This window comes from Oppia nitens, unplaced genomic scaffold, assembly GCF_028296485.1.
Source record: "Oppia nitens isolate AA-2021 unplaced genomic scaffold, nextdenovo-longstitch-racon4-pilon3 scaffold32_pilon_pilon_pilon, whole genome shotgun sequence".
Lineage (NCBI taxonomy): Eukaryota > Metazoa > Arthropoda > Arachnida > Sarcoptiformes > Oppiidae > Oppia > Oppia nitens.
In genome coordinates, this window is record NW_026533213.1 from 597,773 (window position 1) to 615,445 (window position 17,673).

The window sequence follows — 17,673 nt, forward strand, 5'->3', positions numbered from 1 at the left end:
TACAGTATTTCGTGTATGTTTTTGAAACTATGGTATTAATTGATGAAAATTTGTTGAATTAAAGCAACAACAAAATTAAATAAATATTTATTATTTTGTGTCAACAAATAAATATGATTATATGATAGTATACTAATTATTTAATTTTATAAATTACTTGAAAATATACCGTATAATTGTTATTTCGAAAAAAAATAATTTATAATATATAAAGTAAATTGACATAAAAAAATAAAATATAATATAAATAGTTTTAATAAAATGCAAACTTATATTTATATGATATCTATATATTTTTAAAATATTAATATTAGTATAATATTAATTTTATTTATGTCATTATACATCTATAATAATACTAATACTAATAATTTGTGTTTTTATAATAATAAATATTTAATTTGTCTATTATTTTTTTGCTAGCGTAATATTCTACTAACTTGTAAGATAATTTTTTTTTAAATTTAAATATTTATTTAGAAAATTTATTAATTATTATAATTACAGTAATAACAGTACTGTAATAACTATTTGCCAAATGTTTGCATAAATAGCATATAATTATTGACTGCCACTATCATATTGACCTGGCGGGTGGTTATCGGGAAAAAATTATAACAATAGATACCAATAATAGGTCCGCCCTTGAGTTTCTCGATAAACATCATAATTTTCAACCTGTCCTTTACAACACTAGTAGTAGTAGGTGTAGTAGTATTGCTGTTTCGGTGTCGGTTCAGATACGAGTACATCATATTCAGAGACTGATGAGCTGATCGTGTAATCCTAATGAATACCATCGATATCAGTAACGGTATGCTGGTTGCTATCAGTACCCATAGATTGCCAATCAGTCTGACCACAAATACCATATCGCTCCGTCCGGTAGTGTACAACATAAAGACAAATATGGATACACACGTATAAAACATAACCATACAGAATATACTGTAGTAACCGTTGATTGCTTGACACAGTCGGGTTAGATACTGGTGCTCGCGAATCGATTCAATCAAACCGTTACGATTGTCCTGTTTGTAGGCTAAACGGATTTTTTTGTTTACCTCCCGAAACTTCAGCAACAAATACATGAGCGTCAATGTAGTTATTACGTACAGATAGGCGCAATAGGGTATAAAATATCTTAGATATAGAGCAGTTAGCAGATTCCAGACTACCAGTTCCCATAGGTTTAGCAAAATACCGGTGCTATTACTACTACCATTACTACTAACGTAAATTAAGCCAGTGATACCCAAATGAGCCAATATACCGGATAGTATACCGAAAAATGGGAATAACCGTATAAAATATGTCATCAGACCGTTGAATACAAAATGATAGGCGGTTTGATTGACCGGTGCTAACGGATACTTCTGTAGACTATACTTAATACGGTATATGTATGACCAAAACCTATGACCATTGGCTGTAAATTCCTGATAGGTTAGATTAGTTTGCAATAGACCAATAACTAGCATACCGCTTATGTAGAGATTTGATAATAGTTGACGATTGTTAGTAAAATGTGTGAAATCACAGACCAGACCGAGTAGTCTAGGATTACCAGTCGATGAACTGACCATAAAACGCAATATCAATGTTAGGCCAATCAGTTTGGTTACTATTGATAGGATTAGCCGTTTTTTGTCCACTGATTGTCGACTTTGTTGATAATGTTGTTGCCGGTGATAATGATCATCGATAGTGGCAAATGTTGTTATATAGTTATTGCGTAAAAAATTTTCAAATTTCTCAAACAATTTCTGTGTATTACGTGTACGGATAATAATTTTCAAAACAATTACTTTAGTTAATTCATATAATATAGATTTAGTAGTTGTTTTATGTTGGCTGCCAGTAGTTTGCATTATTAATACAATAGTTTAGTATTTATTTTATTTTTTTTAGTTAAATATCACTGTTTACTAAATTTCTAAAAAAAAAATTAAAATGTTATTTAAATTATTTGTAACTAATATTAGATGATAAAATAGCATATATATATTAGAGTATCTGGTAAATAATAATATTAATAATAATAATAGTTATTATTATTATAAATATTTTCTAGAAATAAATTAGTAAAAATTATTTTTTTAATGGAAAAATTAATGAATAAATTTTTATTTTATAAATATACAGTATATGATAGTATATTATTATTATTAAGTGAAAGTTATTTTAATAAGTAAATTATAAAATAAGTTTTCTTATTATTAATATGTGTATTATAATATTACATATACTACTGTATATTTTATTTCATAATTAGTTTGACTATTTATAAAACATTTATAATATGACTATAAATCTTTAAAACTATTTAATAACTTAAATATAATTATATTATATATTGAATAATAAATATAAATTATATAATTGTATAAATATTATATAAATACAATGTAATTATATTTATAGTAATAAATAGATTTTGAATAAATTGACATAATTATAATAAAAATATCATTTAATAACATAATTATAATAAAAATATCAATTTATAACATATTATAATTATAAAGGTACACGCATTTTATAATATGCTAAATAATAAACAAAACAAAATAGAAATATTAAAATAATTTTTATATTTTTGTATATTTATGTATTAACAAATGATAATAAATTAATAAATCTAATTTAGAAAAAAATATTTATTTAATTCAAAATTAATTCAAAAATTAATTAACTAATCATAATAAATAAAATAAATTTTATGCTACAATTATATTTTTGTATTATTATACTTATATTTTACTAATTTGTAACCTATGATATCATAATTGAAGAATCAATCAAATAGAAGATTATCAAAATAATTATATTAAATATTTTAATCAAATATACATTTTGTATTTTCTATACATACAATTTTAGTTTAATTATATTAACTGATATTTAAATATATAATAAATTATAGAGTTTAAAAATAAATATAATCACTTTTTTGTAAACTAAATATCATATAAAAATACATTAAATTATAGTTTTATATTTTACCATAAAAAGGATATGCATTTTCCTAATTATAAAAAAAAACTACAAAAATCTAAAACTGTATAACAAATAAAAGCGGATATAAAAAAAACTAATAGATAATAATTTTATTTGTTTGTTAATGTACTGTACAGTAAATATATAATATATTGTAGCTATAATTTTATCTAAAATAATAATAATAATGAATCATTTTTAAAAAAAATTAAATCATGTTTTTAATTACACTATCATTATTACTATCATATCAATTAATTACTAGTATTAATGGTATAGAAAAATATTAATATTTTTTTATTTATTTTTTCAATAATAATATTCAATTAATTATTTTTAAAAAAAATTTTATTTGAAGGACAGACCAACAATTTGAACAATACATGTATAGCCGCTGAAACATGCGGCCAGTGTATCTCAATAGCCAACTCCCAGTGCTACTGGTGCGATGATCCCCAGTTCAATCATCCGTACAGGTGCAATGGCTATCGGCAACTGTTACGCGACTACAAGTGCTCGGAAAGTCATATCATTGGCCGAGAATTGAAAACCCGGGCCGAACCTGTGGCCAACCGGGCGTTTAGCAAAGAAATCGGTCAAATTGTACAGTTAAGGCCACAGCGCTATCGGGTGTCGCTCAGGGCCGGTGAACAACTGTCGATACCGATTCATTTTCAAAAAGCTGATGACTATCCAATGGATCTCTACTATCTGATTGACCTGTCCTGTACGATGCGACAGTTTTTGACCAATTTGGCCGAAGTCGGCCAACTTTTAGCCGATACTATCAAACGTAAGACCAAGGATTTTAAGATAGGTTTCGGTGCGTTTGTCGATAAACCGGTTAAACCTTTTGCCGCCCATAAGCTCGAGTACGATATGACATAACCTAAAATAAAACTGCTAATGATTTTTTAATGGTATATATGACTTTCCCTACCCTCCCGTCCCTCCCACTCCTATTACTACACAGAACAATACCGTGTTGTCTACCGAAAAACCCGAACGACTGTATTAACGGCGAACCAACCTATAGTTTCTCGCATCGGCTGACACTGGACTCCAATGAACGCGAGTTTGTTAGCCGTGTTCGTGGATCGCGATCGTCGGGTAATACCGATTCACCAGAGGGAACGTTAGATGCACTGATGCAGGCACTGGTATGCAAGCGTCAAATCGGTTGGAGGGATCAGTCGGATAAGATTATTGTTGTCGCCACCGATGAAGAGTTTCATTATGCCGGCGATGGAAAGGTATTATTTCGGCTATTAATTTAGTTAATTGTTTTAATACAATACAATAAAATACTGGTATATATAGTGTACACAACAATAGATACCTAAATAGACAAAATTTTTGATACTTTTTTTTAAATATAAGGTTATTCATTATTTATCTAGTTCAATTTTTTGTTTTATTACACACACACCCTCTATTTATTTAATTAAGTAAAGTTAAAGTTATATAATAAATAATATAATATAAATAATTTTTAACTATTAGTTTAAAAAAAATTATCAAACAATCCTATTATGAAAAAGTTTAATATTTTGTTGACATATTTTTCTAATTATTTCAAACTTTTACTAATAAAACTATTACAAATTATGCAATTTTCAGACTTTAAAGTTTTCCGATTAAATTAATCATTTTTATTTAATTTTTTAAATTTATTAAGTGATGTTTAGTTAGTTATTTAATATAAAGTAAATAGAAAATTATTATTATTACGGTACAATAGTTTATTATTTAAAAAAATATAATTTGTAATATAGATATTACTATAAGTAATTTATAATAATTTAGCTAAATTTATACAGTATTAAAAAGTTTATTAATAATAATAATAATAAGTGGTGTCAATACATATGTGTTCAAAATTATATTATTGAAACAATATTAATATGAGATACCAGTGCTTAACAATTGAATAGTTACAGTTTTATAAATAAATTATACTATTGATTATACCCCTATCTCTCTCCCCTTAATTATTTTTTTTGTGTTAATAGTTAGCCGGTATAGTGACGCCCAACGACGGCCAGTGCCATATGAAAGATAACAACTATACACACTATCATCTACTGGACTATCCATCCATGTATCAGATTGCCGAAAAAGTCAGGGAAAATAAGTTCAACATTGTTTTTACGGTTACCAACAAAGTTCAGCCAATCTATCGGACACTGGTCGACATTATCGGCTCCAATGCCCGATTGGATACACTACAGGATACAAACAGTCGGGCTATTGTTGAACTAATCGATAAAGTCTACAGCGATATCCGGTCGTCGGTCGAGCTCCGGGTTGAACCGTTTGTCTCGACTAATGTTATCGATGTTGAGCTACTGTCCAATTGTAATAAGGGTGCGCTCAGGCGTACAAATAATTGTACATTTCAGGGAATGCCGGCCATTACGTTCAGTGCACGAATCGGTTTGAAGGAGTGTCCGAAAGACCGATCCCAGTGGAACCAGAAGCTCAAAATAGGTATCCTATTGTGAATCAATTATTTTCATTTTATTATAATTAACTAATTTTTGTTTTTTTTTGTTGTATTTGTCTGCTATTGTCTACCAAATAAACAGGTTTGGCTAATGTTAACGAAAGTGTTGAAATTGATTTAGAAATGCTATGCGAATGCGATTGTGAACGACCTGATCATGCAGTCAGGGATTCACCCGAATGTAGTAATAAGGGAACGTTTGCTTGCGGTATATGTGTCGAGTGCTATGATAATCGTATTGGCAAACAATGCGACTGCGATCCCGGCCGACCAGTTAATCCCAGTGATCCCGAAGCCCAATGCAAACTAAATAGTAATAATAATAATAACTTTTAAGTTATTAAACCAATTATGTTGTAATTATTATTATTATTATTCTCATTTTAAGACATAACCAAATGCAGTGGACGTGGAGATTGTGAGTGTACCTGTCAGTGCTTACCCGGCTTTTCTGGCGACTACTGTCAATACGATGAGACCAACTGTTTGCCGATTAACGGCCGGACAACACGTGGCGGCGGCGGCAGTTTATGTAGTGGTCAGGGAAAGTGTTTGAAAGGCCATTGCGACTGCAAACCGGGCTTTAATGGTACCTATTGTGAGTGTCCTACTGATGATAATGAATGTAAACCACTAACCGATCAAAAGGATAAGCAGATTAAGGTGTGTGTGTGTTGAATGTTTAATGATTATTATACTGTAATTAGATATCATAATTCTTACACCCTATCACCCACCCATCCCCCACTCGGAACAGTTATGTTCGGGTGAAGGCGAATGCCGGTGCAATAAATGCCAGTGCAATAACAGTTCACTGACCGGCCGATACTGTCATCTGTGTCCGCGTTGCGAAAGTCAACAGTACTGCGATCTGATAGCCCGCTGCGTACCACAAGTATGTCAACTGTATGGCTATAATTGTACGGAAAGTTGTCAGGGATTTACTTGGGATATGGTTGTTGGCGGCAATACTAATCAATTGACGACTACTGAAACCAATGGAGCTGCTGCTGGTGCTGATGGTAGTGACGATGATGATAGGATATACAGTTTTAAATACCAGTGTCGTAACCGTAGCTCAGATAACCAGTGCGATCTGTCGTTCAGTTACGAGAGACGGGCGGATGATCTGAACAATAATCTCCGTTTTCTCATAACAAATGTCGATAAAAATTGTATCGAAAAAGTCAATCTGGTTGTTGTGTCCAGTGGTGTCGTAGCCGGTGTTATACTTGTAGGACTGGCCCTACTGTTGATCTGGAAGCTGATCACTGAACTATGGGATCGCAAAGAGTTTGCCCGTTTCCAGAAGGAGCTGAGCAAAACCAAATGGGGACAGGTATGCTAAAAAAATAGACTGACTTTTTTTAGTTGGTGTGTTGAACTTCAATGACTTTACAATAATTTGTTTGTTTGGTTTTGGCTAACAGTCCGATAATCCTCTGTATAAAGAAGTGAAACAAACCTATCAAAACCCGATGTTTGGTTTAAGGGAGAGATCAATGAAACGATTGTCCCGTTTGACTGAACGAATTTCCCGACGATTTGATATCAATACATAAGAAATTGAAATTATAATAATAATAATACTTATATTTATTTAATTTAATCATTTTGTTGTTGTAATTTTTAGTTATTATGAAAAAATATTGGAAATATTAATATTAAAGTAAAAAAATAAAATGTTACAACTAGAAAATTTTAATGCATTGTAATTTTTATTGGGAAAAAAATAATTTTAATTTATTAGGATTTTTGTTTTCTAATTATCTAATTACTAATTTTATAAATTGCAAGATTACCGGTAAATAATTATAAGATTTTATTGTTTTTAAATTATAATTTTAGTTGATTATTATTAATTAATTTTTTTAATAATTATTTTTTAGGTATAATAATAATACGGCAACCCTTTTAACATAATATCCATAATATTAATACAGTATTATATTGAATAATCTGTAGACACCTATTCTAGAGAACCGGGAGGTTTGGGATCAAATCTTTTAGGATTAGTAGTAGAACTAGTACTCGACGGACGACTATTGACCAATGGAGAGGTTTGTGTACCGAAGTGCGACCGTTTTACATAGTAATGATCATCGGGCGAGTAGGCCGGCGGCGGTGACCACTGGCGGCCGACGCCGCCGATAGCATTGCGCATATAATAACCAGTCTTTTTGTTTGCAAACGGAAATACCTTATCGCTAATGATTTCCGGATACAGTCTATAATTATTGTTGTTGTTGTAGTCCTCTTCATCGTTATTATTATTATTACTGTTAATTGATGGCTCAGGTGTTGGTATGCGAATCGGTAGCACTGGGCTATCTGGCCGGGACCTAGAAAGCCTAACAGGAGCTGGACGTGATTGTTGTTGCTTAGTTAGTAGCTGACGAAACTATACAAAAAAATATTTAATAATTAATTAATTAAATATATTTTTTTCAAAAATCATTTATCATTTGTTTTTATATTTTATGAATACAAACAGCTTTTTGTTTTTTCCGATAATATCTAATAGTAATAACAATAATAAGTAATCCCAGTATCATTAGTGGATAATAACAATAGCCAAAAATTAGTAGAGGGTATAGACCCAGTGGAAATGTATATTCTAATATACCCAGATCATAATCCTGGAAAATAAATAAAGTGATTAAATGTAAATAATTAAAATATCAATATTAATTCATTTTTTTGTATCAAAAAAATAATACTATAGAATTTATCAAATGTATAATCAGTAATATTTTTGGCAATTAGACAATCATATACACTATTTACAAATATACTGTATATTGTATTTAAAAAAAAACTTATAATATTATATATTAGTAACTGATGATAGACTGATTGAAATAATAAACATACATATTATATTAAAAAATAATAATAAAATTTGTTAAATAGCAATAATATATATATGTATGTATATAAAATGTTTGTTTTTGTATAACTTATTTAAATTGTAAATATGTAAATATATAAATATTAAATTAAATGCATTTTCATCTACCGGTTCAATCCATGCAAACGGCAATACCGACTCTCCCAGATCCCCGAAACCACTAATTTATAAGTTGATAATAATAATTAAATATTATTAATAATAATATATAGTTACAACAATAACAACAAATTAAAAATCATATTACATACTAATTTAGTTTATTAAAAAATAACTTTAACAAAAAATTAAAAATTACAATTGAAAACATACATTAATTGAGATAACGGTTCCACAAGCAGATTCACCTGCAACCTGACCCTGGCATCGACAGGCATACCTATAGTCTAATAATTGATAATGTAATACAATATAATCATAATAAAATTAAAGTATTATATGCTTAACAAACACACACATATATATAATACTTACCGGATGTATATCTAGATAAGTCCGGTGCTTATCATAAACGGGTGTCAATCCGCGCACACTTTGCTGAATGATTGGGTCGGCATTGAGAAAATGCGGTTGTGTTATAGCTATCGGCGAAAAGGTACAGGCGCTCAACGATACGAGACCATTGCACAGTCGTGTATTGTCCGATGTCATACACAGACAGTGATCGTTACGTTTGCCGGCTTTGGGAGCCGACATTAGCTGCGGGTGCGGTACAAATCGCCACATCGGAGTCATCCACGACAGTGCCCAGCTCTGGTATTTGGCGTATCGTATGCTAGAAATAAATATATATATATATTAATTATTATATAATATTACACTAAATGATAGTATTGTATGTAATTTTTTTTTAAAAAAATGTTTATTGGGGGAGAGGGTGGGTAAATACCTGCAAACATTGCCATCAAAAATAAAAATCTTATCCGATTTGGTGGCTCCGGGACCAAATGAGTGGCCATTACCGAAGTCATCTATGGTGTATGACGTATCCCGTATGACAGGTATGGCACTCAATATTTTACAATCGGGATGCATAAAATATTTTATAAATCTTATGCCAACCCTATTTAATAAATAATAATTAATTATTTTGTAAAAAATTTAATAATAAAATTGAATATATAGATACAGGTATACAAATATATACTGTACTACTAAACATGCATTACAAACAATTATATACAGTGTAGAGTAATATTAATATAGATAAACATTGTAATTCAATACTACTAAAAAACAATTATTAACATACATAAACATATAAATAAACTTTTAAATAGGTACTAGGTAACTTTTATTTATTACTACTAGTACAGTGTACATACTGCCAGGCCATTTCGATAAAGGCATACTGATGGCGCCACGATTTGATTGACGGCATACCAATGAGTGTACCGTGTTGGCCAGTTTCTACTTCCAATGGCCGAAGCCATGTATTGTTAATCATATGAAACAAACCGATTTTGTTGTCCAATTTTTCGTAGATTTCGGGTAATTCGAAACCAAACCATCGCAACGGTTTCACAAATATATCCAACGTTTCCAATACACTAAACGGATAGCCAGTAAACACTTGGCCAACAGTTATGTTTTTCATTAGACCTTCGCCGTGGGTTAATGTTATCAGATTGAGTGCACCGACTGCTACGGGCACCGACAGTGTGGACATTGGAAAACGGTCCAGATAGTTTTTGACTACAGCACCCGCTATCTATTTATTGATATATACAGTAAGTTATATAACTATGGAACATGAGCTCTACAATATATATATATATAATTTATCTAATATAATTGAATAATATTACATACATAAACAGGTAGGTTAATAATTGTAATGTTATCGGATAAGCTACCGATGCTCCGGTCGGGTTCGTAGTTGTATTGAGTTTTAGCAGCAAATATTACCGTTTCCTCATTGGGACCCCAGTCGTCAATTTTAACTTCTGTTCTTATACTATATAAATATAAAGTATAGAAAAAACAGTTTAATATAATTATTGAAAAAAATTAAATAAATTTAATGTAAGTTTTTTGTTGTTGCGTATATCTACAGTACTATTTAACACTTATTGTTTAATATATAAATATAAAATTTATACAATTATTGTAATTAAAATGTGCTATATTATTATAATATAATATAAACATAGACTCTATGTTTGGGTAAATGTACTTTATAAATGTACCTGTATTAATATATTGCAAATTAATAATAAGTTTCAATAAACTATATATACTATTATTTAATATTTAACATGTTTTAATAATTTTTTCTAAAAAAATATACATACAAAATATCATTCATAATATTGTTAAAAATTATATTTATTGTTTATTGTTTAGTGAATTTATTGATAATTATGATGATTAGATCAATTATTTATGAGTATAGACTGTCATTGAAAATAGTTGTATATTAGGCCGTATTGGTTGTAGAGAGCACTGGTATGTTAAGCTCATGTCTACTCACATTTAAAAGCGTAATAATCTTTCGCCTTTTACTAAAGATTACCGTGTAGAGTAGATAAAATTTAATGAGCATTAGCTAATAAATTTTTGCACAGGGCCTGCCCACCCAATTGGGAGGTGTGGGCCCAATAAACAATACCAAAAATAGATGCATAATAAATATATTCATAGAAAATTTATTACTTCATCAACAAAAAGTAGTATATATTATATATATAATTTTTCTACTCTCTCTCTCTCTCTCTCTCTCTCTCTCTCTCTCTCTCTTTATGTATATTTATTGTAAATTTATAATATATTAATTTTATCTATACATTTAAAATTTTATATACTGCATGTATACTATACATTGTATAGTATGTATCTAAATCTATTTGAATTAATTTAACTTTAAAAAATACAATATCCTATCGATAAATATATATAATTTACATGTATAATACATATGTATTGTATTATATAAATTGATATAAAAATTTATTAAATAATACTTAATATAAACACAAAATCATTTACAAACAAAAAATTAATACAGTTTATTATACGATTGCTTTTATAGCTATTTATTATTTGATGAAACTATCGTATAATAAATTGTATTAATTTTTTGTTTGTTGTAAATGATTATGTGCTTATATTAATAATTTTAAAAAATGATTCACACCACCTACCGATAGACATACGGTCCCAATTCCCGGAGCTTAGGTTTAGCACCCTGACTAAACTGTCGGGGATTGTCAATAGTAAATATATAGAACTTGATATATACGCCAACAAACTCAGGTATACGACCGCCTGACCACTCTATACCATATCTGACTGGACTGAAACCTTTACTAATGTACAGTTGACTTTTGACTATGGTTTTCACTGTCCAGGTAAGACCCCATTCCATGAACGCACCGATCGAAAACATGTAGACACCTATTATCAAAAAGATGACTGTCCATTTTTTCACATTTTTACGTTCAATTTGAGCCGAATTGACTAATGGCATCTCTAAAATTAAATACTTTAAAAATAATTGATTAAATAATAAATAAAAATGTTATGACAAATTAAAATAAAATATTTTTAAAAAATAATTTTTATACCTGTTTTTAGTTACTTTTAAATTTTTAAAAAATTATTAATAAATTATCAATTAATTTAATTGTTTAATATTTACAGTAATATTTGTTACAATTAATATCTATTTATGAAATTTAATTAAACACTAGATATTTTGTGATATTTATTAATTAAGATTATACTATAGTAATTGCATCTCTAATTGAGTATTGAATTCAATATAATTGAATTAATAGATAATTTTTATTGTTATAAGATTAGTAAATTAATTAATATTTTTAAATATAAAAAATATGATTACCTTTTAGTTGGTTAGTTTTTTTAAAAAAAGTAAAATAAACTAATAATTAATTTAAATATTAAATATTTAGTTTGATTTATTTTGAAGTTGTTTTATAATTTATTCAACACTACAATTTTTTGACATTAATTATTTTGAAATTATAATAATTAATTAGATATAAAATAAATTATGTTTTAAATAATAAAAAAAGTCATTTAATTGAAATATATTTTCTACTTTCAATCAATATGCTATTAATAATAACACACATATCAATGTGCAATTTATCAATGTGCTAGTATATATATATATTTTTAAATATGAAAAAAATTTGTTTTCATTAATACATAAATATTTAATTTAAAAATAACGTGATATTTACAGTAAATATATTAAAGAATATTCTTGTATTTAATCAAGGTTAATTTCTATTTTAATATCTATAATATCACCATAATTGACACAAACATATAAAAAAAAGTTTAACAATATATCTTTAATAATAATAATAAAGTACTTTATTATATTAAATACTCAGTAGACACCTATTCTAGAGAACCGGGAGGTTTTGGATCAAATCTTTTAGGATTAGTAGTAGAACTAGTACTCGACGGACGACTATTGACCAATGGGGAGGTTTGTGTACCAAAATGTGATCGTTTTACATAGTAATGGTCATCGGGCGAGTAGGCCGGCGGCGGTGACCACTGGCGGCCGACGCCGTCGATAGCATTGCGCATATAATAACCACTCTTTTTGTTTGCAAACGGAAATACCTTATCGCTAATGATTTCCGGATACAGTCTATAATTATTATTGTTGTTGTCGTCATCATCATCATCGTCGACATCGTTATTATTGTTATTATTACTATCAATTGATGGCTCAGGTGTTGTCGGTGTTGGTGGTGGTATGCGAACCGGTAGCACTGGGCTAACTGGCCGTGGTGAAAGCCTAACAGGAGCTGGCCGTGATTGTTTAGGTGGTTGCTGACGAAACTATACAAAATATTTAATAATCATATTAGTTTAATATATACAGTATATATATATATATATATATAAATATATTTCAATTTAAAAAAAATTATGGATACAAACAGATTTTTGTTTTTTCCGATAATATCTGATAGTAATTATAATAATAAGTAATCCCAGTATCATTAGTGGATAATAACAATAGCCAATAATCAGTAGAGGGTATAGGCCCATTGGAAAGGTATATTCTAATATACCCAGATCATAATCCTGGAAAATAAACAGTGGTAAAAAATTTATTATAAATTTAGTTAACTAATATATTAATATTAAACTTTTTTTATCATCTGAATAAAATAATTGTGTTTATCAAATGTATGTGTACTGTATTATTAATAATTTTTTTAAAATTAAATAAACTGTATTAAAAAACTATATTTATATTAAATTAAATGCATTTTCATTTACCGGTTCAATCCATATAAACGGCAATACCGACTCTCCCAGATCCTCGAAACCACTAATTATTTAATATATTAAATACAATGAAAAAAGTATTTAGATAATTGATTAAAACTTACATTACAATATTTGATATTATTACAATAATAATAATAATAAAATTTAAATTAATTAGTTGAGGACATACATTAATTGAGATAACGGTTCCACAAGAAGATTTATTTGCACCCTGGCCTTAACGTTAATAGGCATGCCTATAGTCTAGTAGTAGTAGTAGTAGTAGTAGTAGTAGTAGTAGTAGTAGTAGTAGTAGTAGTAGTAGTAGTAGTAGTAGTAGTAGTAGTAGTAGTAGTAGTAGTAGTAGTAGTAGTAGTAGTAGTAGTAGTAGTAGTAGTAGTAGTAGTAGTAGTAGTAGTAGTAGTAGTAGTAGTAGTAGTAGTAGTAGTAGTAGTAGTAGTAGTAGTAGTAGTAGTAGTAGTAGTAGTAGTAGTAGTAGTAGTAGTAGTAGTAGTAGTAGTAGTAGTAGTAGTAGTAGTAGTAGTAGTAGTAGTAGTAGTAGTAGTAGTAGTAGTAGTAGTAGTAGTAGTAGTAGTAGTAGTAGTAGTAGTAGTAGTTATACCGGTAATAAAATCATAAAATAAAACATTATTACTTTGATATATAGTAGTAGACAAACAAACATAAAGTACATACAGGATGTATATCTAGAAACGTTTGGTGCTTATCGTAAACCGGTTTCAATCCGCGCACACTTTGCTGAATGATTGGGTCGGCATTGAGAAAATGCGGTTGAGTTATGGCTATCGGCGAAAAAGTACAGGCGCTCAACGATATGAGACCATTGCACAGTCGTGTGTTGTCCGATGTCATACACAGACAATGGTCGTTACGGGTGCCGGCTTTGGGCGCCGCCATTAGTTTCGGGTGCGGTACAAATCGCCACATCGGTGTCATCCACGACAGTGCCCAGCTCTGGTATTTGGCGTATCTTATGCTAGAAAAATATATATACATTAAAAATTTATTATATTAAACTTTACTATAAAATTAATATAAATACGGGAATATTGTTTTTGGGGGGGGAGAGGGAGGGTAAATACCTGCAAACATTGCCTTCAAAAATAAAAACCTTATCCGATTTGGTGGCTCCGGGACCAAACGAATGGCCATCCACTGGTATGCCGTTTATGGCACTCAATATTTTACAATCGGGATGCATAAAATACTTTATGAATCTGATACCAACCCTTTGTAAAAAAAAATAATTAAACTATTGATCTATATTTAATTCTTTAAAAATATATATTAAAAAAATAATTGAAATGAAATATTTTTAATTTAATTATATTACAGTATAGTACTATAAAATGCATTTACAAACACAAACATAAACACAGTTATAATTATATTGTAGATTTAATAGTGTGTTTACTTCATAATTTAGTATGAACAACTATAAATATACAAATAGATACTAGGTAATTTTAATCCTATACAAATACATACACACACATACACATACACATACACATACATACATATACACACATATATACAGACACATATGCACACACATATACAGACACACATACAGACACATATAAATATGCAACACATAAAACTATCTATAGGACATAGGGTTGTCGTCTATTAGTATACATACTGCCAGGCCATTTCGATAAAGGTATACTGATGGCGCCACGATTTGATTGACGGTAATCCAATGAGTGTACCGTGTTGGCCAGTCTCTATCTCCAATGACCGGAGCCATGTATTGTTAATCATATGAAACAAACCGATTTTGTTGTCCAATTTTTCGTAGATTTCGGGTAACTCAAAACCAAACCATCGCAACGGTTTCACAAATATATCCAACGTTTCCAATACACTAAACGGATAGCCAGTAAACACTTGGCCAACAGTTATGTTTTTCATTAGACCTTCGCCGTGGGTTAATGTTATCAGATTGAGTGCACCGACTGCTACGGGCACCGACAGTGTGGACATTGGAAAACGGTCCAGATAGTTTTTGACTACAGCACCCACTATCTAATATTATTAATATATAAGATAAAAAAAATATTTAATACTACATGAGCTGTGTACAGTTTATACTATGATACTACTACTATACAGTATATAAATTGTATAATAATTTTCCTATTAATAATACATACATAAACAGGTAGGTTAATAATGGTGATGTTGTCCGATAAGCTACCGATGCTTCGGTCGGGTTCGAAGTTGTATTGAGTTTTAGCCGAAAAAATTACCGTTTCCTCATTGGGACCCCAGTCGTCGATTTTAACCTCTGCTCTAATACTGTATATAAATATATATATAATCTACACATGTATTCAGTATATAAACAATTTACTTTAATATATTACTTAATATTACACAAACTTGATTACACGTTGTTTAATTATAGGAAATTTTAAACTAATTTAAAATATAAACTATGTTTACTAAGATATTGTTTATTGAATTTATTTAATAATTATATTATTATTAGATTTAATTATTAATTAGTACTTTAATTAGACTGTAATTGAAAATAGTTGTATATTATTATTAAAGTCGTATAGTTTGTAGAAAAACAGTGTTATGTTGAGCTTATGTAGCCTTTTATGTAAACATTATCGTTTAGACAAATTTTTTAATGAGTATTTGCTAATAATTTTTTGTTGCACAGGGTCTGCCCACCAATTAGGGAGGTGAATGTGTGGGCCCCAAATATACAATAGCAAAAAAATGGATGCATAATAATTATATACAACTAAAAATTTTATTACTAACTAACTATCTCTGTGTTTGATTATATATATATATATGTCTGGTATGTATTGATATGCAATGTGTTTAATATACAAAAGATAATAAAATTAATAATTATAATACCGATAGACATAGGGTCCCAACTCCCGGAGCTTAGGTCTAGCGCCTTGACTAAACTGTCGGGGATTGTCAATAGTAAATATATAGAACTTGATATACACGCCAACAAACTCAGGTATACGACCACCTGACCACTCGATGGCATATCTGACAGGACTGAAACCTTTACTAATGTACAGTTGACTTTTGATTATGGTTTTCATTGTCCAGGGAAAGCCCCATTCCATGAACGCACCGATCGAAAACATGTAGACACCTATTATCAAAAAGATGACTGTCCATTTTTTCACATTTTTACGCTCAATTTGAGCCGAATTGACTAATGGCATCTCTAAAATTAAATACTTTAAAAATAATTAATTAGTTAATAGATAAGATATTTATGACAAATTAAAATAAAATAGATTTTTAAATAAATAAATGTATACCTGTTTTTAGTTACTTTTAAATTTATAAAAAAAATTATTAATCAATTATCAATTAATTTAATTGTTTAATATTTACAGTAATTTTTGTTACAATTAATATCTATTTATGAAATTTAATTAAACACTAGATATTTTGTGATATATATTAATTAAGATTATACTGTATTAATTAATTAAGTATAATAAATTATTTTTTTTGTTGATAGCATGAAAACATTTCTACAATAATATATTGTATAAATTAATTACAATAAAAACTAGTCATTAATTATAAATATATTTTCTACTATCAATCATATAACTATATAATACATTAAATATTGTATATTAATTAATACATATGATATATTTATGCTAATATATTTTTGGTACACTACAAAACTATTGTGTAATTTTATTATATTATTTTTTTATATATATCAATAAAATATAGTTTACTTAAACTTAAAGTTTTCATTTTTAATAAATAAATACATACATTTATATTTAATTTAAAAATAACGTGATATTTACAGTAAAAATATAATAAAGAATATTCTTGTATTTATTCAAGGTTAATTCCTATTTTAAATGTCAACATTTAGAAAATTATTACAGTATTTACTTTTATAAATAAATATAAGATTAAACTTTTTAAAAAAATTAATTATTATAAAATAATATAT

General features: G+C 28.6%; 3 protein-coding genes and 1 non-coding gene across 4 annotated transcripts; 2 read left to right on the forward strand and 2 right to left on the reverse strand.

The window, feature by feature from the left end:
• Nucleotides 1–1,600: 1,600 nt before the first annotated feature.
• LOC128956712 (integrin beta-PS-like) lies at nt 1,601–7,068 on the forward strand. The gene is made up of 8 exons (XM_054302426.1): nt 1,601–1,688; nt 3,359–3,872; nt 3,974–4,253; nt 5,013–5,490; nt 5,589–5,819; nt 5,895–6,169; nt 6,264–6,845; nt 6,937–7,068. Exons 1-8 carry the CDS (start codon nt 1,601–1,603, stop codon nt 7,066–7,068), a joined length of 2,580 nt encoding a protein of 859 aa, XP_054158401.1.
• Nucleotides 7,069–7,475: 407 nt separating this feature from the next.
• LOC128956713 (scavenger receptor class B member 1-like) lies at nt 7,476–11,886 on the reverse strand. Its single transcript, XM_054302428.1, has 7 exons — nt 11,573–11,886; nt 10,236–10,374; nt 9,743–10,128; nt 9,307–9,480; nt 8,892–9,192; nt 8,730–8,803; nt 7,476–7,713 (listed from the first exon to the last, which is right to left on the reverse strand). The coding sequence occupies exons 1-7, from the start codon at nt 11,884–11,886 to the stop codon at nt 7,476–7,478; spliced, it is 1,626 nt and encodes a 541-aa protein (XP_054158403.1).
• LOC128956798 (U5 spliceosomal RNA) lies at nt 10,874–11,008 on the forward strand. Its single transcript, XR_008484529.1, has one exon. It is a non-coding gene; the product is annotated as a U5 spliceosomal RNA (small nuclear RNA).
• Nucleotides 11,887–12,788: 902 nt separating the features above from the next.
• Nucleotides 12,789–16,909, reverse strand: LOC128956714 (scavenger receptor class B member 1-like). Its single transcript, XM_054302429.1, has 6 exons — nt 16,584–16,909; nt 15,860–16,004; nt 15,346–15,731; nt 14,783–14,929; nt 14,376–14,676; nt 12,789–13,019 (listed from the first exon to the last, which is right to left on the reverse strand). Exons 1-6 carry the CDS (start codon nt 16,907–16,909, stop codon nt 12,789–12,791), a joined length of 1,536 nt encoding a protein of 511 aa, XP_054158404.1.
• Between the last annotated feature and the right edge of the window lie 764 nt (nt 16,910–17,673).

Excerpts from the sequence above, each read along its gene's own strand:
- LOC128956712 (XM_054302426.1), top strand. The coding sequence starts at position 1,601 with ATGTTAGGCCAATCAGTTTGGTTACTATTGATAGGATTAGCCGTTTTT. Across the intron at positions 4,254-5,012 it reads ATTATGCCGGCGATGGAAAG|TTAGCCGGTATAGTGACGCC; the intron begins GTATTATTTCGG and ends TTGTGTTAATAG. Across the intron at positions 6,170-6,263 it reads AAAAGGATAAGCAGATTAAG|TTATGTTCGGGTGAAGGCGA; the intron begins GTGTGTGTGTGT and ends CACTCGGAACAG.
- LOC128956713 (XM_054302428.1), bottom strand. The coding sequence starts at position 11,886 with ATGCCATTAGTCAATTCGGCTCAAATTGAACGTAAAAATGTGAAAAAA. Across the intron at positions 10,375-11,572 it reads AAGCTCCGGGAATTGGGACC|TATAAGAACAGAAGTTAAAA; the intron begins GTATGTCTATCG and ends ATATTTATATAG. Across the intron at positions 8,804-8,891 it reads CTTATCTAGATATACATCCG|ACTATAGGTATGCCTGTCGA; the intron begins GTAAGTATTATA and ends ATCAATTATTAG.
- LOC128956714 (XM_054302429.1), bottom strand. The coding sequence starts at position 16,909 with ATGCCATTAGTCAATTCGGCTCAAATTGAGCGTAAAAATGTGAAAAAA. Across the intron at positions 15,732-15,859 it reads TTATTAACCTACCTGTTTAT|ATAGTGGGTGCTGTAGTCAA; the intron begins GTATGTATTATT and ends TAATAATATTAG. Across the intron at positions 14,677-14,782 it reads TTTGAAGGCAATGTTTGCAG|CATAAGATACGCCAAATACC; the intron begins GTATTTACCCTC and ends ATATTTTTCTAG.